Below are 26,449 nucleotides of genomic sequence, written 5' to 3'. Positions count from 1 at the left end.
CAGCACTATCCTCGCCTCCCACCACCGGCTGGCTCTGCCACCCAATCTCGGCTAAGCTCCTTAGGATCCATTCCTTCTGAACAGGATTCCTTTATGTTTATCCCACGCGTGTTTGAATTCTGTTACCATTTTCATTTCCACCACCTCCCGTGGGAGGGCATTCCAAGCATCCACTACTCTCTCCGTGAAAAAATACTCATTTCATGTCCTCTCGTTCTACCGCCTTCGGACCTCCGGAAAAGGTTCGTTTGCGGATTAATACTTTTCAAATATTTGAACGTCTGTATCATATCACCCCTGTTTCTCCTTTCTTCCAGAGTGTACATGTTCAGGTCATCAAGTCTCTCCTCATACGTCTTGTAACGCAAATCCCTTACCATTCTCGTAGCTTTTCTTTGCACCGCTTCAATTCTTTTTACATCCTTCGCAAGGTACGGCCTCCAAAACTGAATACAATACTCTAGGTGGGGCCTCACCAACGACTTATACAGGGGCATCAACACCTCCTTTCTTCTGCTGGTCACACCTCTCTCTATACAGCCTAACAACCTTCTAGCTATGGCCACCGCCTTGTCACACTGTTTCGTCGCCTTCAGATCCTCAGATACTATCACCCCATGATCCCTCTCTCCGTCCGTACCTATCAGATTCTCCCCGCCTAACACATACATCTCCCGAGGGTTTCTATTCCCTAAGTGCATCACTTTGCATTTCTTCGCATTGAATTTTAATTGCCAAACCTTAGACCATTCTTCTAGCTTCCTCAGATCCTTTTTAATGTTTTCCACTCCCTCCCAGGTGTCCACTCTGTTGCAGATCTTAGTATCATCCGCAAATAGGCAAACTTTACCTTCTAACCCTTCGGCAATGTCACTCACAAATATATTGAACAGTATCGGTCCCAGCACTGATCCCTGAGGCACACCACTACTCACTTTTCCCTCCGAGTGAATTCCATTCACCACCACTTCTGGCTTCTGTCTGTCAACCAGTTCCTAATCCAGTTCACCACTTCGGGTCCTATCTTCAGCCCTTCCAGTTTATTTAAGAGCCTCCTGTGGGGAACTGTGTCAAAAGCTTTGCTGAAATCTAAGTAGATTACGTCCATAGCTCGTCCCTGATTCAATTCTCCTGTCACCCAATCAAAGAACTCAATGAGATTCGTTTGGCACGATTTCCCTTTGGTAAAACCATGTTGTCTGGGATCTTGCAACTTATTGGCATCTAGGAAATTCACTATCCTTTCCTTCAGCATCGCTTCCATTACTTTTCCAATAATCGAAGTGAGGCTTATCGGCCTGTAGTTTCCAGCTTCTTCCCTATCACCACTCTTGTGAAGAGGGACCACCTCCGCCGTTCTCAAATCCTACGGAACCTCTCCCGTCTGCAAGGATATGTTAAACAAATCTTTAAGAGGACCCGCCAGAACTTCTCTGAGCTCCCTCAATATCCTGGGGTGGATCCCATCCGGTTCCATGGCTTTATCTACCTTTAGCTTTTCAAGCTGTTCATACACACTCTCTTCTGTGAACAGTGCTCTATCCACTTCAATCTCATTTATACATTTTGCAGTCCATCGCGGTCCTTCTCCAGGATTTTCTTCTGTGAAAACAGAACAAAAGTATCTTTTTAGCAAATTTGCTTTTTCTTCATCATTATCCACTTAGCGGTTCGCAGTATCTTTTAGTCTCACAATTCCCTTTTTAGTCATTCTCCTTTCACTTATATACCTGAAGAAATTTTTGTCACCCCTCCTTACATTTCTAGCCATTTGTTGTTCCGCAAAATATCATCTGCAAATAAATTAATTCGGATCTCCTTCCCCCCCACCTTGAGACCTCTAAGCTTGTCACTTTGTCTTATTTTAATTGCCAACGGTTCAATTGCCAGGAGGAACAAGAGTGGTGACAATGGGTTTCCCTCTGTAGCTCGAAGCTATCTGTTAATGTGTTGTTGATCATCAACCTCGCCCTTGGTTTAGTGTATAAGACCTTGACCCACTCAATGAACCTGCCACTGATCCCATACTTCTCCATCACCCAAAATAGATACTGCCACGATACACTATCAAAGGCTTTTTCCATGTCCAGCCCAGCGATCATCTCTTTCCCCTCTGTTCTTTTATACACAAAAACTCAAGAACAGGAACACAGGAAGGAATACCGGAGGAAACTGAAAGAAGCCAAGAGAGAGATACGTCTGGCGAAAGCGCAAGCGGAAGAACAAATGGCTAGAAATGTAAGGAGGGGTGACAAAAATTTCTTCAGGTATATTAGTGAAAGGAGAATGACTAAAAAGGGAATTGTGAGACTAAAAGATACTGCGAACCGCTATGTAGATAGTGATGAAGAAAAAGCAAATTTGCTAAATAGATACTTTTGTTCTGTTTTCACAGAAGAAAATCCTGGAGCAGGACCGCGATGGACTGGAAAAAGTACAAATGAAAATGGAGTGGATACAGCATTATTTACAGAAGAGAGTGTGTATGAACAACTTGTAAAGCTAAAGGTGGACAAAGCCATGGGACCAGACGGGATCCACCCCAGGATATTAAGGGAGCTCAGAGAGGTTCTGGCGGGTCCTCTTAAAGATTTGTTTAATAAATCCTTGGAGACGGGAGAGGTTCCGAGGGATTGGAGAATGGTGGAGGTGGTCCCTCTTCACAAAAGTGGTGATAGGGAAGTAGCTGGAAACTGCAGGCCGGTAAGCCTCACTTCGGTTATTGGAAAAGTAATGGAAGCGATGCTGAAGGAAAGGATAGTGAATTTCCTGGAAGCCAATAAGTTGCAAGATCCCAGACAACATGGTTTTACCAAAGGGAAATCGTGCCAAACGAATCTCATTGAGTTCTTTGATTGGGTGACAGGAGAATTGAATCAGGGACGAGCTATGGATGTAATCTACTTAGATTTCAGCAAAGCTTTTGACACGGTTCCCCACAGGAGGCTTTTAAATAAACTGGATGGGCTGAAGATAGGACCTAAAGTGGTGAACTGGATTAGGAACTGGTTGACGGACAGATGCAAGAGGGTGGTGGTGAATGGAGTTAGCTCGGAGGAGGGAAAGGTGAGTAGTGGAGTGCCTCAAGGATCGGTGCTGGGGCCGATTCTGTTCAATATATTTGTGAGTGACCTTGCCGAAGGGTTAGAAGGTAAAGTTTGCCTATTTGCGGATGATACTAAGATCTGTAACAGAGTGGACACCCCGGAGGGAGTGGAAAACATGAAAAAGGATCTGAAGAAGCTAGAACAATGGTCTGAGGTCTGGCAATTAAAATTTAATGCCAAGAAATGCAAAGTGATGCACTTAGGGAATAGAAATCCACGGGAGACTTATGTGTTAGGTGGCGAGAGTCTGATAGGTACAGACGGGGAGAGGGATCTTGGGGTGATAGTATCTGAGGATTTGAAGGGGACGAAACAGTGTGACAAGGCGGTGGCTGTATCTAGAAGGTTGTTGGGCTGTATAGAGAGAGGTGTGACCAGCAGAAGAAAGTGAGTGTTGATGCCCCTGTATAAGTGGTTGGTGAGGCCCCATCTGGAGTATTGTGTTCAGTTTTGGAGGCCGTATCTTGCTAAGGATGTAAAAAGAATCGAAGCGGTGCAAAGAAAAGCTTCGAGAATGGTATGGGATTTGCGTAACAAGATGTATGAGGAGAGACTTGCTGACCTGAACATGTGTACCCTAGAGGAAAGGAGAAACAGGGGTGATATGATACAGACGTTCAAATATTTGAAAGGTATTAATCCGCAAACGAACCTTTTCCGGAGATACAAAGGCGGTAGAACAAGAGGAAATGAAATGAGATTGAAGGGGGGCAGACTCAAGAAAAATGTCGGGAAGTATTTCTTCACGGAGAGAGTGGTGGATGCTTGGAATGCCCTCCCGCGGGAGGTGGTGGAGATGAAAACGGTAACAGAATTCAAACATGCGTGGGATAAACATAAAGGAATCCTGTTCAGAAGGAATGGATCCTCAGGAGTTTAACCGAGATTGGATAGCAGAGCCGGTAGTGGGAGGCAGGGCTGGAGGTTGGGAGGCGGGGATAGTGCTGGGCAGACTTATACGGTCTGTGCCAGAGCCAGTGGTGGGAGGCGGGACTGGAGGTTTAGAGGCAGGGATAGTGCTGGACAGACTTATACGGTCTGTGCCAGAGCCGGTGGTGGGAGGCGGGGATAATGCTGGGCAGACTTATACGGTCTGTGCCAGAGCCGGTGGTGGGAGACAGGGATAGTGCTGGGCAGACTTATACGGTCAGTGCCAGAGCCGGTGGTGGGAAGCGGGGATAGTGCTGGGCAGACTTATACAGTCTGTGCCTGAAGAGCATAGGTACAAATCAAAGTAGGGTATACACAAAAAGTAGCACACATGAGTTATCTTGTTGGGCAGACTGGATGGACCGTGCAGGTCTTTTTCTGCCGTCATCTACTATGTTACTATGTAAGTGTGGATTGCCGCCAAAGCCCTGATAAGATTCATTGAGGCATACCGGCCTGGGACAAAACCCGCCTGGTCTTCCTGTATAACCCTGGACAGTGACAGGTTTATTGTACGAGCCAGAATGGCTGCTAAGAGTTTCACATCCTGATTTAGTAAGGAGATTGGACGATATGGCCCCACTTGCCCCGGATCTTTTCCTGGTTTAGGGAGTAATGCCCTGTCTGACCTCCTGCGCTGATATAGGAGCGCTCAATCGTTGCTCCTGGTCTTCACTAAAGTGCGGCATATGAAGATCCTCAAAAAAAGCATCTCGCTGCACTGGATCTAATTCCCTCACTGTGTATAAGGATTGGTAGTATTGAACAAATTGTTTATGTATTTGGGTCTCTTGATGGTACACTCGGCCTGCACTGTCCCTTATCAATGTGACTGTCTGTCTCTTTCTGTAGGGCCGCACTAAATTTGCCATAAGCCGTCCAGCCTTGTTTCCCCATTGAAATGTTTAAATCTCTGAAAGTATATATCCCGTTCAGCTCTTGTATTGAGCAATTGATCAATACATTTTCGAAGCCGCCCCAAGTGCTCCCTGTGTTCTTTAGCCATGCTACCCACATGCTGCCTTCGTAGTTGCTGGTACTTGGCAGACAATGTTAACAGCTCCGCCTCTGTTTTTTTCTTTTTCCCCGCAGTGTAGGCCAAGATATGTCCTCGCAACACTGCCTTAGCTGCCTCCCAATATATAGCTGGGCTCACCTCCGGGGTTTTATTGTAGCTCTGGTATTCTGCCCACTTCTTCCTCAAGTAGGTTCGAAATGCAATATCCCTATATAAAGAGGGGGAGAACTTCCATACCCGTTCCGTGCCCCCCCCCCCCCCCCCCCCGCAGTGTATTCTACAGAGCACGAAATGGCTGAGTGATCGGACAGTGTGTTGTCCAGTATATGTGCTGCCCTTGCCACCGGGAAGAGAGCCTGCGATATAAGAAAATAGTCTATTCTGAAATACGTTTTGTGCGGGGTGGAAAAGAATGTGAAATCTGTGTCATGAGGATGCAAAATTCTCCAGACATCCACCAACCCTAATTGATGTAACAAAAAATTAACCCCCTTATGCTCCCACCCCTTACTTTTAGATTTAACTGGTTTACAATCTATAGTGGGATCTGCAAGGGTATTAAGAGCGCCTCCCAAAATCATCTGGTAGTCTGGATATACCGCCACTCTTGCCACTATGTCTGAAAAAAATTTATGGTTATATATATTAGGGCCAAAAAGATTACAGAGGCTGAGCTTTCGACCCCATAACTCTCCCAAAACTATTACAGACCTTCCCTCTTTATCTTGTAACACCTTATGAATGACCAACGGTAACTTTGTGTATTAATATAGCAACTCCCCTTTTCCTGCTGTTGAAGGATGAGTACGCTACCTCACCCACCCACCCTCTCTTCAGTTTCACATGTTCAGAATTAGACAAGTGTGTTTCCTGGAGAAAGACGATATCCGCCCCCTCCCTCCTCAACCAGGACAGAATTTTGGTACGTTTAACTGGGGAGTGAATACCATCCATATTCAAATATATTGTCTTCAAGTTAACCATCACCCATGTTATTGGCTATAATCCTCATGCTCCCCATTCTCTTATTCCAGCAGGCCTCCCAGCTAGACCCGCTAGAAGCACTTTGCTCCTGTATTGCAGTTCCTATCAAAAGACATCCCCATCCTATCCCATGTAGGCAATCTAACCTGACTCCCACCCCCATCCCTCCCTTGTGACCCCCTTCCCAACCATTCACACAGTCCCTACCTACCCATCCCCCCGGCATCCCTGCCCAAACATACACCCCTATCCCATTAACTTAACACCCACAACATAAACAACAAACCAATAATCTTGTACAGAACGTTCTTATATACTGCTGAAATCACTACAGTGGCAATGCTCGAAATCTCTGCACCTCTCGCTTCGTTTCTAGACATGCCGCCACTGCGCCGACGTACCGATTCCATGTTTGCTGCGGTCACCATCCCGTTCAGTTGCAGACTTTGCATATCCATTGTCCAGAATAACATCCAACTTGTAACAAGAGTAGGAGACATGAAATCATCTCCTGTCAACTCAGAACATAATAATTAGTCCTTTACCCATATTATAGGGTCCGTTTCCGGGATGCCGCTGTTAGCCACCATCTGCACAGATAATCTCTTAAGAGCATTGTTGCCCCCTGTCCAGGCCTTTCCAACTAGGCTCCGATATACAGGCAAAAGCAAAAGTAATGCAAACCAATGCAAACCATTCAATCTGTCCCACAGGAACATATCTCCATCATTAACTATTCTCCCTCGGCTCCTCTCTGTTCAATCTCTCCAAAAACGCTTTGGCCTCCGACGCTTCCTGGAACATCAGGGACTTTCCTCCGTGCCACACTCTTAACTTTGCAGGATACAGGAGCGAGAATCTAATACCCTTGCTGTACAGCTTGGGAGCACGTGGGAGCCATTGCTCGTCTAAGCTGCGCCACCGCTGAAGAGTAATCATTGAACAACAGGAGTTTATGGCCCTTGTATTCCAACTGCACTTGTCTGGAGCGGCCTTGCTTCAACAGCATTTCTTTCTCCCGCCAGTTGGTATAGTGCGCGATTGCTGTTCTGGGTTTGCTATCTCCTTATTTCCGGGCCCCTATACGGTGCGCCCGGTCACATTGCCATGTGCCCGCTCCTCCTCCTAGGCCCACATGTGTTGGCAGCCAGTCACTAAAAAATTTGAAAAGGTCCCCATCTTTCACCTCCTCCGGAAGCCCTACCACCCGCAAATTATTGCGGTGGTTCTTGTTCTCTTGTTCCTCCACTTGTTCTTTAAGTGCTGCCGCTTCTTTTTGCAGGGCTGCTATCTGCACCACCATGCCAGTTGTAGTGTCCTCTTGGGCGAGCACGCGTTGTTCCATCTCTGTCAGTCTGCGGGCCTTCGTGTCAAACTTTTCATTGATTTCCTCAACTGCAGAATGAATTTTATTTAGGCGATCTTCCAGCGCAGCTGCCACTGTCGAGGAAATCTCTTTTGCCCACTCTCCCACATTTTTCTCAGTCCCTGGCGAGGAGTCTGGAGGCAGCGCCATCTTGTTGACTTGCAACGCAGGAGCTCTTTTGCTTTTTATGACACCCTGATTCCTTGTGGGCATGCCGTTTGTCCCCTGCCACCAATTGTGATCAGATGCGTGCTATGTGTTCTCTGTCCCTTCACGCTATCTCAGAGACCTTCGGGGTGTAAAAAAGTGTTTTATAAAGCTGGTTTTTGTGAAGAATTCTGGGGAGCTCTCCCTCCCTGCTGCTGTTCAGGAAGCAGTCATCACGTGACCCCCCCCCCCCCCCCCCCCCCCCCACACACATTTTTCAGTTCTATCAGTACTCTAGGATGAATACCATCCAGTCCAGGAGATTTGCTACTCTTCATACCAGACTCTGTGACAGCATCAGATGTTATGGCCAGTCCTATTAGAACAGAAAGCGGGTCTCTGAAGTAGCCTAATGGTCACTTAACTCTCCATTGCCCCAGGTATAAAAACAGATTGTGAGCCCTTTAGGGACGGAGAAAATACCTGCATATAAAGCGTACAACGCTACGTACATCTAGTAACGCTATAGAAATGAGTTGTAGTAGTAGTAGGCCCATATCCCACTCTAACTGGTACACTTGAGGTATAAAGTATGAGCCCTCCAAAATACACCAAAAACCCACTGTACCCACATATAGGTGACACTTGCAGACATAAGGGCTGTTGTAGTGGTGTACAATTGGGTACAGTAGGGTTTTGGAGGGTTCCTCATACAATATAAGGGAGTAAAGGCGAGATGTGTACTGCATTGCTCCCTAGGGAGCCCCACTGCTCTGCTGGGATGTCTGTGTAGCCAGTCTACTAAGAATACTGGCTCCTTCGATTTTTGTGTGTTTTTCCTTGGAAATTTTTTTTTTTTTTTAACGGTCCAAAAAGATAGATGTGTTGAACACAATAAAATCTACCAAATGGCCGTTTTCAAAACAGAAAGACATTTTTCTGTTTTGAAAATGGCCTTGTTCTCTACTGGATTTTTGGACATTTTCTGCAAATCCAAAGTCTGATTTAGATGTCATATTGAAAAGGCCCTTCTTGTCTTTACAGCTAAACTTAATATGGTTTTCTTCCATTCCAGTAACTTATTTATGCCAGAATTTGTAATATCCATTGCTTTCTCTGTTTAATATCTTGTTCATTCTGCCTGGTTTCAGATGTTGGAGAGTCAACTGGCACAAGCAAATCGACTAGCAGATATGTACCGGGAGCAGTGTGTCACTCTTGAAGATGAGCTGGCTCGTATACGTGAGGAAGGTGATGTTGGAAGAGAAATATTTAAGGTAAAGAAAAGAGAAAAATAAACCTAAATTGTCTTATGGTGTTGCAGGTAAATACTGTGAATACTGCTTTAGAGTAGACCCAGATTCTGTCTTTGTCTGGCATGATTAGTAATTTTAGAGAAGGAGATGTTGGGTGAGAACTGACAGCTTTACAGTCTCTAGATGAACGCTTCTGACTAGCTCTCCATCAGCATGTAATTTTGACTGACACTATATGGCCATTGGTCAGTAATTGTAGAAAAGACCAAATGTGACTGACCATGCAGATTTTTAGTATTTTGCTACATACCTGAACAGCACTTGTGTAGTCCATCCTAAGATATGCATTTTCTTGATAGTTAATGTTTTAAATAGTAATTATTTTCTTGTGCATATGTAATTTTATTGATTTTTGAGAGAAATGTTAGTGGATTAGTGATTTTTTTTTTTGAGGGCAAGCAGGATAGCAAGTCCTCACAGCAAGGATGAATATTTACTAATGGAGCTCATCTGGGAAAGCTGCTCCAGTTTAGAGAATAGTAGAAGCTTTTCATTTGCATCACTACACATGCATTCCACATCTTGCCAGCCACTGTTGAGCAGGACCACCTTAGTCTTCGTCCTTCCACAGAGTCAGTCGAGACAAGTTCTAGTGACACATGTCCAAGACAGCATTTTTGCTATTTAAAAAAAAAAAAAAGTTTTTTGATTTGCAAGTTTCTCATGCTCCTGTCATTGTTGTGCAGTAAATTTTTCCCCATTAGAGTCTTAGCTAGTTTTTTCTGGTGTTTTCAGGTTTCCTTTTTATTTCTTTATTGCTAGACCGATATAGGATTTGATTGAGGACATTGGGCTTCTGGTGGGGTTATTTGTATTCAAAATAGTCATTTCATTTTGAAGCAGCTAGAAAGACTCCTGCGCAGTTAAAAGTGCATCTGCTACAGTAGGACCATATCCATTACAGATGCACATATCTATTTTCTGGGGCATCGACCATGATCCCTCTTGTAAGTTGTGTTCACAGATGTCTGAGAGATTTTTGTGGTTGAGAAATTAAGTTCATGGACTTCAGCATTTTTTTATGAGTCCTGGGGATGCATTGGCTGAAGGGGATGCATCAGCATCAAGAGTGTGCCCATTCATTCTAGACATGTATCGATAGAGGCCATTGGGACCAGTCCCACCTGAAGAAGATGAAGGCTTCATCCTCAACTTTGACAATGAGGGTTCATGATGCCAAATGTGAGGCAGAGACCGGGGCGCATCAGCATGACAAAGCAGCCTTAACCTTCAGTGAGCGGAAGGAGTGCTTCTTTGCTGAGTGCAATGCTGCAGCTTTGGCACGGTTTGTCAATGCAAAGTGACAACCAGCTGGTCCTCTCGAGACTCACACACTGCCTGTAGAGGAGGCATCAACACCGAGATGTTGAGGGCCCCAGGATTGATATCTACCACTCAGTTGTCACTCTCCAGTATATTGGGGAGGAAGCATTATCAAAACATTGCAGATCCAAGACCTGATACTGATGTGAGTAGGTTCAGAGAAACAGAGACCAAAACCTCTTTTTGGAATATTTTCATAGTCTGACTTTGAGTACTCCTGGGGCTCTGATTAGGATGCAGATATTTTCTCTAAAGAGGATTCAACCGGCTTACCATCACACTCGTTGTCTCATGGGAGAGGAAAATCCCTGCTGGAGAAACTTTCAATGATTTTGTGAGGGAAATGGCTGAGGCTGTTCCATTCAAATTAGCGGCAGAGGGCAGAAATGCTGGACATCCTTCAGTTTCTTGAGTCCCGCCCTCCATTCCTCCCCAGGAGACTGACAGTGCCTGTTCACAGAACCCTGAAGGATGTACAGATAAGAATGTACAGATGAGAATGTGGTATACCCCCTTTTCTTATAATTTCTGTCAATAAGAAGGCTTCCAAATTTGAGAAGCCACAGCTTCCTCACCATTCCATGATGATTTAATCCACTCCAAAAAGACCTCAAAGTTTCAAGACTCCTTCCTGTGTGTCCTTAGGGAGAGAAACTAGGAGTCTTTTGGCAGGAATTTTTATCAGAACATTGTGCTTGTACTCTGCATGTATTTAAGAAAACACTATGCGCTATGTTGGTGAATTTGCAGGTACTCTTCCTTGAGAGAGAGCCAAGAACTCTGTTCACTAATGGCCATGAAGAAGGAGTTCTGAAAATACATGGTCCAAGCAACCTATGATATTTTTGTTACAGCATCAAGAGATACTGCAATGGGTATTTGGTGCTTGGAGACTCATCTGGCTCTGGTTTAAGATATGATATGCAGGAAAGCTTGCTTAACTGCTGTCCAGTGAAGAGAATCTCTTTGGCGATAAGATGGAAAAAAAAACTGCTACCCCCTTTACACTGAAGGTACTGGACCTGAAATGTCTTGTTTTTGATGGCAGTGACTTCATCACATAGACCATGTGTGCTCTAGGCTTTAGTAAACTGGCTCACCTTACATTAAATTCATTAATGTATCAGATTTCCATCTTAATCTATTGTCCTGGCAATATTTTTCCATAGGCCTCAAGCTTACAAAGCTGAAAGCTCACTGTATACACTGAATTTTAAAAGAGTCTTGCTCTTCTATTTGGAGTGGACTAAATCTGAGAAAATCCACCCAACCTTTTACCCAGAAAGGATAGGGGAACGCCATTAACAAATATGTACTATCTACTTGGTTACCAGACTACATTTTCTTCACTTATGTTCAGGTGGACTTGACTATTGAGTGTCATTTACAGCTCATAATGTCAGAGCTATGGTGACTTCAGTAGCCTACTTGGGAGCGGCTTCCTGGAGAAAATATGCAAAACTGCAACACGGACATCTGTTCATAAATTCTTAGCCTACTGTGGTTTGGAAAAGGACTCCCAATGCAATAATAGTTTTGGCCAGTCAGTCCTCCAGAATCTCTTTGGAGGTTAGACTCCAACTCCATCCCCCCAGGCCCATTTTTGCCTTCTTTTGCAGGCTGGTTTCCAAGTAAATGTAAAAACAAAACAAATTTCCACAATGTCAGATGTCTAAATATTTAAAAGGTATTAATATGCAAACATCTTTTCCAGAGAAGGGGAAGCATTAGAAATAGAAGACATGAATTGAGGTTGCAGGGGGATTGTCTTAGGATTAATGTCAGGAAGTAATCTCCTTGCTGCCTGGCTGGGTTCCCATGGGTTTTGTTCTCTAGGTTGGGAACGCCCCAGCTTCAGATACCTTTGACAATTATTAGAAATATTATGTCTTTTCAACCTGTAGTGAAAATTCTGGGCGTTCTATTAGAACAGAATTTGAATTTTCAAGCTCAGATCTCTCAGGAAGACTAGTTATGGTTTTTTTTAAAGCTATGGATGCTTTATTCAGTCTGTGGTCTTTTTACAATCTCAGCTTTGTGGGTTCTGATTCATTTATTTGTAATTAGCCGCTTAGATTACTGCAACATTTTATATAGTGGAGTATGTCAATCAGATATATGACATTTGCAGATTGTCCAGAATTTGGCCATTAAACTTAAGTTCTCTTTTTGATCTATAAGATTTTAACCACTGGTGGTCCGCAATACCTTTTGGTTAACTGTGTCCCTGCTCAGACCCTTAGTTCGTCTTCTGCAAATTTTTTACTGGTCCCTTCCATGCGCGAGATATCTCAGCAATCTCTTAGGAAGAGATTGTTCTCTGCCTCAGGACCTCAGCTTTGGAATACCTTGCTTATAGGTATTAGGCAAGAAGAGTCTTTACCAGTGTTCAGTGGTCAGTTGAAGGCCTTTTTATTTTTAGCAGCTTTTGAGTATGGGTTACTTCACTGGTCCACTGTTCCTGGGATTGTCTACTAGGAACTCTGGATCTGCTATGTGCGTATGCGTAGTATGAGTGTTTGGTTTTTTTGGTTTCCATTTCTCCTTTCCTATTATTGACTGATATTCCTTTCATATTTTAATTGCTTGATTTTAGTATCGTAAACCACCTAGGTATTTTTCAGCAGTATAATACGTTTTAATAAACTTGGAAAACTTAGATGCCTGGAATGCCTTCCTGCAGGAGGTTGTGGAGACGAAAAAGGTAACAGAATTCAAAAATGCTTAGGATAAATCCAAAGGATTTCTATGTGAAAAGATAATGGAAGCAAATCAAAACTTAGTGGAGCTTAGACAGTAGCTCCAGTAATTGGAAAATAAGGCCAGTGCTGGGTAGATTTCTATGGTATATTCCCCAATTATAACTAGACATATCTGGATGGGCTAGAGTGGGCTTTGACAGCAACTCCAGTAGTTGGGGTGCATGTCTAATGCCAGGCACAACTTCTACTGTCTTTGCCCTTAAAATGGCAAGGATAGATCAAGATCAAGAATATATATATGTTAAGTCGCAACACATGCAATGAGTTTGGATTGTGCAGGTCTTTATCTGCCATCATCTACTATTTGCTATGTAAATTTATCTGCCTGTTGCAGCATATTGTTGTTTTTCCTTTTTTTTTTTTCTATTGAAGGCAGTCTGTAGCTAGGGAGTCCTATGCTATGTTGCTACGACCTGCTTGTCCTCGGAGAAAACTGGGTTACTTAATCTGTAGCAGGATATAAATCTTCACCTCCCTTAAAATGAAGGCAGATAAAGACCACATGGCCTATTCAATCTGCCCATACATGCCATCTACCATCTCTTTCACTCCCTTAAAGATCCTATGTACTTGTCCCAAGCTTTCTTCAGATAATTTTTGTTTTCACCACCTTTTCTGTGAAGAAGTATAGGCTATTTCTGAGTTTTCATCTTCATCCTGTGCCCTCTCATGCCAGAGCTTTCTTACAGTTGAAAGAGACTCGCCTCCTGTGCATTTATGCCACATAGGTGTTTAAATGTCTGTCATATCTCCCCTCTCCTGCCTTTCTTCCAAAATATACATATTGAGATCTTTAAGTTTGTCCCCATACGCTTAATGAAGATGATGATGATCACTGACCATTTTAGTAGCCACCTTCTGGACTGACTCTTTTGTAGATGCAGTCTCCAGAATTGTACGCACAGTTCTAAATGAGGTCTCACCACAGTCTTAAACAGGGACAACATCTCCTTTTTCCTACTGGTCATTCTTCTTTCTGTGCACCCAAGCATCCTTCTAGCTTTTTCTGTTGCCTTTTCCTCCTATTTGGCTACCTTATGGTCAGTACGTATGATTGCATCCAAGTCCCGCTTCTCTTTCTTGCACAAATGTTCTTCACCCCGGGGGAGGAAGTGACGTCAGCTAAGGAGATGGCTGCTTAACTGCAGAGCTCCGCTGTCTTTGGAGCAAAAATGAGACGTCCCTCGAGCTTCATTGGGAAAAATACTCCCTATCATAAGCGCAACTGCTTTGGAGATATAGCAGCAAAGAAAAAGCTGGCGAAATTTAAATTTGCGTCGGAACCAGCGAGCGCCAGCAAAGGAACAGGCCTCCGGCCACGAGGAACCAAGATGGCGGCCGAGGAAAGCGAATCTGAACCGGACCCCGAGGAGTAGATAGAGAGCGAGGCGGAGATTAGCAAGAGCGATGTCGCCAGGTGGTTCAGAGATCTGAAAACTGAGATGGTGACTACCAGGCGCAGCATACAAGCTGCAGTAGCAGAGCTGCGTGAAGAAGTTAAAGAGATCGGGAACCGGCTTGCGGAGAATGAAGAGAAAACAGAAGCCATAATGATGGAGGTGCGGGATCTCCGTGGCTCCTTAAAAGCTGCACAGCAGGTGAGGGTCGACATGGAACTCATGATGGAGGACCTGGAGAACCGTACAAGGCGGTGCAACATGCGTTTTCGCGGCATACCTGAGGAGGATCAATATAAGGACTCGGAAAAGGTGGTGAAAGAAATTTGTGATTTCTTGCTCAGACAGGACTCAAATGCAGGGAAATGTTTGAGTGAATCAGTAGAATTGGAACGGGCGCACAGAAGCCTAGGCTTGCCCAGGAATGGACTGCCTCGAGATATAGTAGCGTGCTTCCTCAGATTCCCAGTAAAAGAGAAGGTGTGGAGGAGAGCACGAGAAATAGGTGATATCAATTGGAAAACAGTCAAAGTCCGGATATTTCAAGACTTAGCCAGGAAAACGTTGCAGCGCAGAAGAGACTTTAAAGATATAACTAACTATTTACAAAAATCTGGACTACGCTATCGCTGGCTATTCCCGTTTGGGCTGCAAGTATCGGTGGGAAGCAACACCCGGCGCCTTCCGTCACCACAGGGAGCGTGGAAAATTCTAAAAGAGATGGGGTGTGCAGATGTCCCGAATATGGCAGAGACTGGACAACAATCACAGCGCAGATCCGAGCGGAAAGAGCAGACTGGCTGGCAGCTGGTGGAGGGCAGGAAAAGTCATCTCTCACCGCGAGCAGAGAAGGGAGCAGCAGGGACTGAAGAAGGCACCTGAATTTGCATTGGACTGAATGTGGACTTAATATAAAGATTTTCTCTGAAGGTAGTGGGTGAAAAGTGCGGGGTGACATAGGGGTTAAATATGAGTACTGAAGCAGGGGGTATTATTGGTTAAGTTGGACATGGGGGGGATGTTTAAATAATTACTGGACCGGGTAGTCAAGCTCTGAGGAGGGCGTGCTTCCTAGAGGGGAAAACTGGCACGACATGGAGGAAGCCAGTTGAAGGGGGGATTGGGCGGGGGGGAGGGGGGGAGGTTTGGGGGTAATTAAGGGAGGGAAGGGGGGAAGCGGGTTGCGTATTGGGTCATGGAATGTCAATGGACTAAATAATCCAGGTAAAAGAAGTATAATTTTCAGAGAGTTGTGTAGACTGAACTGTGACATAATAATGTTACAGGAAACTCTTATTAGGAAGCAGGATGAACCACTAATTATGAACAAAGGTCTGGGGGAGGGGTTTGCATTGGCTGACTCCAGGGGGAATAAGACAGGAGGGCTGGTAATCTATGTGAAAGAACACTTGCAGTTTGTTAAAGAATCTGTATATAAGGATAAGGAAGGTAGATGTCTGGCACTTAAAGGGAAGGTAAATAATCGGAGTATTACCTTAATAAATCTGTATGCACCAAACACGGGACAAGGAAGATATTTTGACTCCATTAGGGCAGGTCTGATTTCCTTTGTGGGGGGCATGGTGATGATGGGAGAGGACTTTAATTTTCCGGCGGGGGCTCTTGATCACTCTATTAAGCGGGCAGGTGGGGGTGGATACAATGGGCGCCAATTCCATCTGCTGATGCGAGAATTAGATTTAAGTACATAAGTACATAAGTAGTGCCATACTGGGAAAGACCAAAGGTCCATCTAGCCCAGCATCCTGTCACCGACAGTGGCCAATCCAGGTCAAGGGCACCTGGCACGCTCCCCAAACGTAAAAACATTCCAGACAAGTTATACCTAAAAATGAGGAATTTTTCCAGTCCATTTAATAGCGGTCTATGGACTTGTCCTTTAGGAATCTATCTAACCCCTTTTTAAACTCCGTCAAGCTAACCGCCCGTACCACGTTCTCCGGCAATGAATTCCAGAGTCTAATTACACGTTGGGTGAAGAAAAATTTTCTCCGATTCGTTTTAAATTTACCACACTGTAACTTCAACTCATGCCCTCTAGTCCTAGTATTTTTGGATAGCGTGAACAGTCGCTTCACATCCACCCGATCCATTCCACTCATTATTTTATACACTTCTATCATATCTCCCCTCAGCCGTCTCTTCTCCAAGCTGAAAAGAATTAGATTTGGTTGACATATGGCGACTGAAACATCCAGGACAGAGACAATACACACATTATGCACATGTACAGGGAACTTATGCCAGAACTGATGCAATTTGGGGTAGCAGGAATGTATGGGGAGATATAAAGGGTGCGGAGATTGAGAGCATACATGCCCCTGATCACGCAGCGGTATGGGTCACTCTAGAAGGGATGAGTCAACAAGGAAAGGGGCAAGTCTGGAGACTTAATGAATCATTGCTGGATGGGACGATGGATTGTCAAGATATCAGAAAAGCTATTATGGTCTATTTGGCACTAAATGATAATGGGGAGGTATCGGATGCGATATTATGGGATGCCCTGAAAGCGGTGGTGAGGGGGGTATTAATTAAGAAAGGGGCATATAAGAAGAAGCTGAGGGTAGCACGGGAGTTGGAGGTCCGGAGACAACTGACTAGACTGGAAGCAATACATCAAAGGGAGGGGGGACCCCAACAATTATTAGAGCTAAAGAAATGGAGAGCGGAATTGCAAATGATTCAGATGAGAACCATGGAATATCATAGTTAACTAATGCAGCAGAACTTCTTCGAGTTTAGCAATAAAGCAGGGAACCTGCTAGCTAGAGGTTTGCGGGACAGAAGGGTTAAAAACACGATCACCAAAATTAAGGGCCCAAAGGATTTGCTATTTCACCAGGATGAGGAAATAAGGGGACAATTTATAAATTTTTACAAAACCTTATATAAAAAAGAGTCAGTAGCTTCTGCAGAGGAAATCAGGGACTACGTTCAGAGACTAGGATTGCAGAGAGTGACAGAACAACAGAGAAGGGAGATTGAGGCCACAATTGCACTGACAGAAGTGTTAGGGGTTATCAAGGGTTTAAAGGGGGAGAAATCCCCGGGGCTTGATGGCTTCACAGCCACATATTATAAACTTTTTCAGCAAGAGTTGGGACCTCTCTTAGTGAGGCTAGGCAATGCCTGCTTTTTGGAAAAAGGTCTGCCGTCTACTATGCAGGAGGCAGGGATATCGGTCTTGTTGAAATCTGGAAGAGATCCTACGATCTGTGGGTCTTATAGACCGATATCCCTGCTGAACGTAGATGCTAAGATATTAGCCAAAATTATGTCAGATAGGTTGAGTGGGATTTTGCCCTCCATTATTCATGAGGATCAATCTGGATTTATCAGACACAGGCAAGTAGCAGACAACATTACACGAACCCTCAATTTGATGTGGGGAGCACAGAGGAGGGGAGACTCCATGGCATTGCTTACAGTGGACGCCGAGAAGGCATTCGATAGGGTCGAATGGGAGTATTTGTGGGAAATTATGCTGGAAATGGGACTGGGCAGACCAGTCGTAGGATGGGTGAAAGGGCTGTACGAACATCCGATGGCAAAAATCAAGATCAATGGGGGGTGGTCGGCACCATTTAGCATTCAGCGGGGGACGAGACAGGGGTGTCCTTTATCCCCATTACTGTTCGCCATCTCTATTGAACCTTTGGCCCAGAGAATTCGGGCATTACAGGAAATCAGGGGGGTCCGAGTGGGAGGGAGGGAACACAAAATAGCATTATTTGCGGACGATTTATTATTTTATATAGGATCCCCTCTGGAGACACTCCTGTTGCTTATAAAGGAACTGAAAGTATTTGGGACACTGTCCGCATTTAGAGTCAATTTTGATAAATCAGAGCTTAGAGGAGTGACAGTAAGTGATCAGGAAATAGAACAGTTGGGGAGGAGATATGTCCTCCGCTGGACAGACAAAAGTTTTCGTTATCTAGGCATACATATACCACGAGACCTTCTTATGCTATATCAACTGAATTATGTACTGCTTATTGCGGCAATTCGAAGGGATTTACATAAATGGAAGGAGGGATGGCTTTCCTGGTGGGGCCGCATTGCGGCAGTTAAGATGAACATACTACCCCGGCTGTTATTTTTATTTCAAACACTCCCAATTGCGATCCCTAAAGGGGAACTGTGGAAAATACAGGCGGAATTAGGGGGATTTATATGGGGAGGGCATCCGGCTAGACTGTCTAGGAGAATAATGCGGGGATCGGTGGAACAGGGAGGAAGGGGAATCCCTAATATCACTTGGTACTATTGGGCAGCGCAACTGAGGCAAATTAGTGTTTGGAGTAAAGTAGATCTTTCACCGGTGACGCGGCTTGAGCAGATATTTGTACGAGAGGGAAGGTTAGATGCACTGCTTTGGGGGTCAATCCCAGCACATACATATAAAACTCTGACATTGAATCCCTTCATTTCTCATTTGTTCACCCTTTGGGGTAGACTTAACCTGAAACTAAGGGGATCGCTTAGCAGATCGACTTATGCTTGGCTAACACAAGAGCCGGGGTTTCCAGGGGGGCAAGGGAATAGGATAATGGCCTCTTGGATGGATAGAGGCTTGATTAGATTTCGCGAATTCACGATACATGGTAATCTCAAGAGCTTTGAAGAGCTTAAAAGGGAATATGATCTCCCCGAGACAGATCTCTATGCTTACCTTCAAGTTAAAAATTATATGGGGATAGCAAAATAGAATAAGGGTAATTGTCTAGTCAGCGAAAAGTTTAAAACTCTATGGTGGACCCTAAGTGGGGGAGGAAAAGGGATCTCTAAATTATATGAATATATTAGAGGAACTGATTTTGTAAAGTTACCTTATATGAAAGCCTGGGAACAGGATCTTAAGCTAGAGTTTAGTTGGGGGAGAATGGAATAGAATATGTCTGGAGGTTTAAAAGGCATCAATTTGTGTGCTAGTCAAAGAAAATGCATATAAGGTGATGAGTCGCTGGTACTATACACCAGATAGAATAAAAGCAATGTACCCAAATGCCACAGATCTATGCTGGAGATGTGGGGAGGAGAAAGGAACATATTTTCACATCTGGTGGGGATGTTCGATTATACAGGAATTTTGGGAGCAGATCACGGGATTACTAGCACTAGCGGTAGGGGTCCCATTTCCTTGTGATCCTAAATGGTGCTTGTTGGGGTATGGTAATAAGGGAGGGCAGAAATGGCAAACTAGAGTCAAATGTATATGTCTGGCAGCAGCTAAAACAAATATAGCATTGAAGTGGAAACAGAGGACAGGCCCTATGAAACAAGACTGGAAAGACAAATTATATATATTGATGGGAATGGAAAAAATGACAGATAAAAGCAGAGGAAAGAATAACCCAAACGCAGAGGAATGGATACATTTGGAGGGGGTTCTGCAGGAAGCCGTAGAAGAACGGGAGATGGAGATTTAGAATGTGAACGGGGGGGGGGGGGGGGCAGGGGTGGGAGGGAGAGGGGATCCGTTGGGTTTGGGAGGAGAGATGGGAGGTTTGGGGACTGGAGAGAAAAGGGGAGGGGAAAAATGACTGTTGACATAGTTTGAATGTTGATGTATTAGATATTTATAGGAGATTTACTCTCCATGTTGTTTTATTTCTGATCTATTAATAAAAAACTTTTTTGCAAATTAAAAAAAAAATGTTCTTCACCCCCTAAACTGTACTGGGATAAATATTCAGCCTGTGGTGAGTGTTTTGTGGACCGCTGCCAGTAATTTTTCCTGGATATTCAATACCAGGCTAAGTCCAGGCTTTGGCATTGAATATCCAGATTATGCAGAGCCGGCTAATGCATAGCCGTTTAAGTCGATATTCAGAACTTAACCGGCCATAGGTTGCCACCAAAGATAGGACTGTGTGTTACATGGTTACCTTGGTTGGTTAAGTGCTGACTCTGCCCCCCAAATGCCCTCAAAATAGCTAGTTTTCATTTAGGAGCTAACCACTAGTTTTCAGTATCTATGCGGAATTGTGTTACATGCTTTGCTAAAATCTAAATACACTACATCTAGCGCTATCCCTCAATTCAACTATGGTCACCCAGTCAAAGAAATTAATCAGATTTGTCTGACAAGTGGATCACGTGATGCAGCTGACCTAGGCAGATGCTGGTGTGCGGAGCTCCGGTACTTCCCACCCTTAAAACTGCTCAATTTTGCCTCTACGGAGCACCATTGTGTTACCTGCCTCCTCTGGTGACTGCCTTGCCTTCCGGGTCCTGCTAATACAATCTGGAGATAGCCATGCATGGTTTGTATTGGCATGTCAACGAAGACTCTGCAGGTGCCACGTGAAAAGCAAAACCCCAGCTCACCTAAGATGGTGGAGTCCCCAGCGATGTTCACCATTCCCGCTGGGGAACGGGTGCAAAAGATCACATTGCCCCATGGTGGCCACCTTGAGGTCCGCTTGAATAAACTTCAATCGGAGGTAGAGGAGCTGCAGGAGCGATTCAACAGCCACGGCCAGCACATCATTGAGGTGGAGCGGAGGATCTCTGAGCAGGAGGACTGGCAGACTCGTCTGGAGCGTTGGTTGGAGGCCTTGCAGGCTACAACACGTACTCCTTCAAGATCAGCTGGAGAAGCAGAAGAATTGGGGCAACCTCCCAGATCAGGTTACAGATGTGGAACTTTACAATGTTTCTCCGAGGACAAGCAGGCTGCTTGTTCTCACTGATGGGTGACGTCCACGGCAGCCCCTCCAATCGGAATCTTCACTAGCAAGGTCCTTTGCTAGTCCTCGCGCGCCCGCGCGCACCGCGCATGTGCGGCCGTCTTCCCGCCCGAAACCGGCTCGAGCCGGCCAGTCTTCTTTCGTCCGCACTCGGTACGGCTGTGTTTTTGCCGTGTCGAGCCCCGGAGAGTCGACCTCGCGCGTCCGTTGTTAAAATTGACGTGTTTTTCTTCGGAAAAGTTTAACCTCGTTCGGAAAGTGCTCCGCAAACCCCCTTGGGTTTCGTTTGCCCCTTCCCGTACTTCCAGTCTTTGCCCCGGTAAGTTTTCTTTCGTCGTTGGGGTAAGCCTCTTTTCGGCCTCGGTCGAGATTTTTTCTCCCTCAAAGTTTTGGTGCTCAGATTCGTCATTTCGGATTTTGATTTCGCCGGCGTGATTTTTCCGCCCATGACATCGAAGCCTTCCAGCGGCTTCAAGAAGTGCACCCAGTGCGCCCGGGTAATCTCGCTCACTGATAGACACTCTTCGTGTCTTCAGTGTCTGGGGGCCGAGCACCGTCCTCAGAATTGTAGCCTATGTTCCCTGTTACAAAGGCGGACTCAGGTAGCGAGATTGGCCCAGTGGAACGTTTTGTTCTCGGGCTCTTCGTCGGCATCGGCACCGGGGTCATCGAGTGCATCGACGTCGTCAGCGTCCAGACCTTCATCCTCGGCCGCCAGTGCATCGAGTGCATCGAGGCATCGGCCCTCTGCATCGGCGCCGAGACATCTGATAGCTGCGTCGGTGGTACCGGGACCTCGCCTGCTGATGTCGTCGGACGGTGGTGCATCGTCAGGAGTGCAGGTGAGGGCTGTCCATTCCCCTGCTGGTGGCGGTGAGCCTTCGGGTGGGTCTCCCCCTACCCTGAGGGCTCCTGCGGTACAGCCCCCCCGAGATCGACCTCCTTCGACCTCGGCCCCGAGGAAGCGACGGATGGATTCTACGTCCTCCTCGTCGGTGCCGGGGAGCTCCGGTGACATGCTTCGGAAGAAGTCGAAGAAGCATCGACACCGGTCTCCTCCCCGCGTCGGCACCGAGAGCTCTGGGTCGCCGAGGGAGTCGGCACCCAGCAGGCATCGGCACCGAGAGGACCGCTCACCCTCTGTTCAGGAGGTGTCGATGCGCTCCACTCTGGACAGCCCGGAACAGCATCCACGCCCGGAACAGGTTCTGACGTCGACGCCTGCATCGGCCTCCATGCCTTTCTCTGCAGCCGCTCTGAACGAGAGCCTCCGGGCCGTTCTCCCAGAGATTCTGGGAGAGCTGTTGCGCCCTACCCCTCCGGTACCGGCGGTGCTTGCGCCTCCGGTACCGTCGAGCGTGGCGCCGGCTGGCCCATCGCCCGGGGTGAGGTCCCCGACGTCGGTACCGCGTGCGGTGCCGACTGCGGCCACCTCCCAGGAGGGCTCCCCCGACTACGTCGGCGGAGGGAGCTTCGCCGATGCGGGCGAGGGAGTCTACCTCTCGACGCCCCCATCGTGGCCGTGGCTCCACGGAGTCGAGCCGGGCGAGGTTGCAGACACAGGTCCGTGAACTTGTGTCTGACACCGAGGGTGAGGCCTCGTGGGAAGAGGAAGAGGACCCCAGATATTTCTCTGACGAGGAGTCTGAGGATCTTCCTTCCGATCCCACTCCCTCTCCTGAGAGACAGCTTTCTCCTCCTGAGAGTCTGTCTTTTGCTTCCTTTGTCCGGGAGATGTCTACGGCCATCCCCTTCCCGGTGGTTGTGGAGGACGAGCCCAGGGCTGAAATGTTTGAGCTCCTGGACTATCCTTCTCCACCTAAGGAAGCGTCCACTGTTCCCTTGCACCATGTCCTGAAAAAGACATTGCTTGCGAACTGGACCAAGCCACTAAGTAATCCCCACATCCCCAAGAAGATCGAGTCCCAGTACCGGATCCATGGGGACCCAGAGCTGATGCGCACTCAGTTGCCTCACGACTCTGGAGTTGTGGATCTGGCCCTAAAGAAGGCTAAGAGTTCTAGGGAGCATGCTTCGGCGCCCCCGGGCAAAGACTCTAGAACCTTAGACTCCTTTGGGAGGAAGGCCTACCATTCCTCTATGCTCGTGGCCAAAATCCAGTCTTACCAGCTCTACACGAGCATACACATGCGGAATAATGTGCAGCAGTTGGCGGGCTTGGTTGATGCTCTCCCCCCTGAGCAAGCCAAGCCTTTTCAGGAGGTGGTCAGGCAGCTGAAGGCGTGCAGAAAATTCCTGGCCAGAGGGGTGTATGACACCTTTGATGTTGCGTCCAGGGCCGCTGCTCAAGGTGTGGTGATGCGCAGGCTCTCATGGCTGCGTGCCTCCGACCTGGAGAATAGACTCCAGCAGCGGATTGCGGACTCGCCTTGCCGTGCGGACAATATTTTTGGAGAGAAGGTCGAGCAGGTGGTAGAGCATCTCCACCAGCGGGATACCGCATTCGACAAGTTCTCCCGCCGGCAGCCTTCAGCATCTACCTCTACAGGTAGAAGATTTTTTGGGGGAAGGAGGACTGTTCCCTACTCTTCTGGCAAGCGTAGGTACAATCCTCCTTCTCGACAGCCTGCGGCCCAGGCTAAGCCCCAGCGCGCTCGCTCTCGTCAGCAGCGTGCGCCTCAGCAAGGCCCCGCGGCTCCCCAGCAAAAGCAAGGGGCGAGCTTTTGACTGGCTCCAGCAGAGCATAGCCGACATCCAAGTATCAGTGCCGGGCGACCTGCCAGTCGGAGGGAGGTTGAAAGCTTTTCACCAAAGGTGACCTCTCATAACCTCCGATCAGTGGGTTCTCCAAATAGTCCGGCAAGGATACACCCTCAATTTGGCCTCAAAACCTCCAAATTGTCCACCGGGAGCTCAGTCTTACAGCTTCCAGCACAAGCAGGTACTTGCAGAGGAACTCTCCGCCCTTCTCAGCGCCAGTGCGGTCGAGCCCGTGCCATCCGGGCAAGAAGGGCTGGGATTCTATTCCAGGTACTTCCTTGTAGAAAAGAAAACAGGGGGGATGCGTCCCATCCTAGACCTAAGGGCCCTGAACAAATATCTGGTCAAAGAAAAGTTCAGGATGCTTTCCCTGGGCACCCTACTTCCCATGATTCAGGAAAACGATTGGCTATGCTCTCTGGACTTGAAGGATGCCTACACACACATCCCGATACTGCCAGCTCACAGACAGTATCTGCGATTTCAGCTGGGCACACGTCACTTCCAGTACTGTGTGCTACCCTTTGGGCTCGCCTCTGCGCCCAGGGTGTTCACAAAGTGCCTGGCTGTAGTAGCAGCGGCACTTCGCAGGCTGGGGGTGCACGTGTTCCCATATCTCGACGATTGGCTGGTGAAGAACACGTCCGAGGCAGGAGCCCTGCAGTCCATGCAGATGACTATTCGCCTCCTGGAGCTACTGGGGTTTGTGATAAATTACCCAAAGTCCCATCTTCTCCCAGCACAGAGACTCGAATTCATAGGAGCTCTGCTGGATTCTCGGACGGCTCGCGCCTATCTCCCAGAGACGAGAGCCAACAACTTGTTGTCCCTCGTCTCGCGGGTGCGAACGTCCCAGCAGATCACAGCTCGGCAGATGTTGAGATTGCTGGGCCACATGGCCTCCACAGTTCATGTGACTCCCATGGCCCGCCTTCACATGAGATCTGCTCAATGGACCCTAGCTTCTCAGTGGTTTCAGGCTGCTGGGGATCTAGAAGACGTGATCCACCTGTCCACGAGTTTTCTCGAATCCCTGTATTGGTGGACGATTTGGTCCAATTTGACTCGGGGACGTCCTTTCCAAATTCCTCAGCCACAAAAAGTGCTGACCACGGATGCGTCTCTCCTGGGATGGGGAGCTCATGTCGATGGGCTTCACACCCAAGGAAGCTGGTCCCTCCAGGAACGCGGTCTACAGATCAATCTCCTGGAGTTGCGAGCGATCTGGAACGCTCTGAAGGCTTTCAGAGATCGGGTGTCCCACCAAATTATCCAAATTCAGACAGACAACCAGGTTGCCATGTATTACGTCAACAAGCAGGGGGGCACCGGATCTCGCCCCCTGTGTCAGGAAGCCGTCAGCATGTGGCTCTGGGCTCGCCGTCACGGCATGGGGCTCCAAGCCACATAGCTGGCAGGCGTAAACAACAGTCTGGCCGACAGACTGAGCAGGATTATGCAACCTCACGAGTGGTCGCTAAACTCCCGAGTGGTGCGCCAGATCTTCCAAGCGTGGGGCACCCCCTTGGTGGATCTCTTCGCATCTCGAGCGAACCACAAAGTCCCTCAGTTCTGTTCCAGGCTTCAGGCCCCCGGCAGACTGGCATCGGATGCCTTCCTCCTGGATTGGGGGGAGGGCCTGCTGTATGCCTATCCTCCCATTCCTCTGGTGGGGAAGACTTTGTTGAAACTCAAGCAAGACCGAGGCACCATGATTCTGATTGCTCCTTTTTGGCCGCGTCAGATCTGGTTCCCTCTTCTTCTGGAGTTATCCTCCAAAGAACCGTGGAGATTGGAGTGTTTTCCGACCCTCATCACGCAGGACGAAGGGGCTCTTCTGCATCCCAGCCTCCGGTCCCTGGCTCTCACGGCCTGGATGTTGAGAGCGTAGACTTTGCCTCTTTGGGCCTGTCAGAGGGTGTCTCCCGTATCTTGCTTGCTTCCAGGAAAGATTCCACTAAGAGGAGTTACTTCTTTCTATGGAGGAGGTTTGCCGTCTGGTGTGACAGCAAGGCCCTAGCTCCTCGCTCTTGTCCTACACAGACCCTGCTTGAATACCTTCTGCACTTGTCTGAGTCTGGTCTCAAGACTAACTCTGTAAGAGTTCACCTTAGTGCAATCAGTGCATACCATTACCATGTGGAAGGTAAGCCGATCTCAGGACAGCCTTTAGTTGTTCGCTTCATGAGAGGTTTGCTTTTGTCAAAGCCCCCTGTCAAGCCTCCTACAGTGTCATGGGATCTCAATGTCGTTCTCACCCAGCTGATGAAACCTCCTTTTGAGCTACTGAATTCCTGCCATCTGAAGTACTTGACCTGGAAGGTCATTTTCTTGGTGGCAGTTACTTCATCTCGTAGAGTCAGTGAGCTTCAGGCCCTGGTAGCCCAGGCCCCTTACACCAAATTTCATCATAACAGAGTAGTCCTCCGCACTCACCCTAAGTTCTTGCCAAAGGTCGTGTCGGAGTTCCATCTGAACCAGTCAATTGTCTTGCCAACATTCTTTCCCCGTCCTCATTCCTGCCCTGCTGAACGTCAGCTGCACACATTGGACTGCAAGAGAGCATTGGCCTTCTATCTGTAGCGGACACAGCCCCACAGACAGTCCGCCCAATTGTTTGTTTCTTTTGATCCCAATAGGAGGGGAGTGGCTGTAGGGA

The 26,449-nt window shown here is 47.1% G+C and overlaps 1 protein-coding gene across 1 annotated transcript in view; it reads left to right on the top strand.

Annotated features, from left to right (window-relative positions):
• Nucleotides 1-26,449, top strand: part of CCDC77 (coiled-coil domain containing 77) — a 197,219-nt gene that overhangs the window by 139,161 nt on the left and 31,609 nt on the right. The window contains 1 exon segment of the mRNA XM_030214278.1: nucleotides 8,704-8,829. Coding sequence (XP_030070138.1) covers nucleotides 8,704-8,829 — 126 coding nt within the window.

This window comes from Microcaecilia unicolor, chromosome 9, assembly GCF_901765095.1.
Source record: "Microcaecilia unicolor chromosome 9, aMicUni1.1, whole genome shotgun sequence".
In the NCBI taxonomy this organism is placed as follows: Eukaryota; Metazoa; Chordata; class Amphibia; order Gymnophiona; family Siphonopidae; genus Microcaecilia; species Microcaecilia unicolor.
The sequence above is the reverse complement of the archived record's forward strand: the minus strand, read 5'-3'. Positions and strand labels throughout refer to the sequence as shown.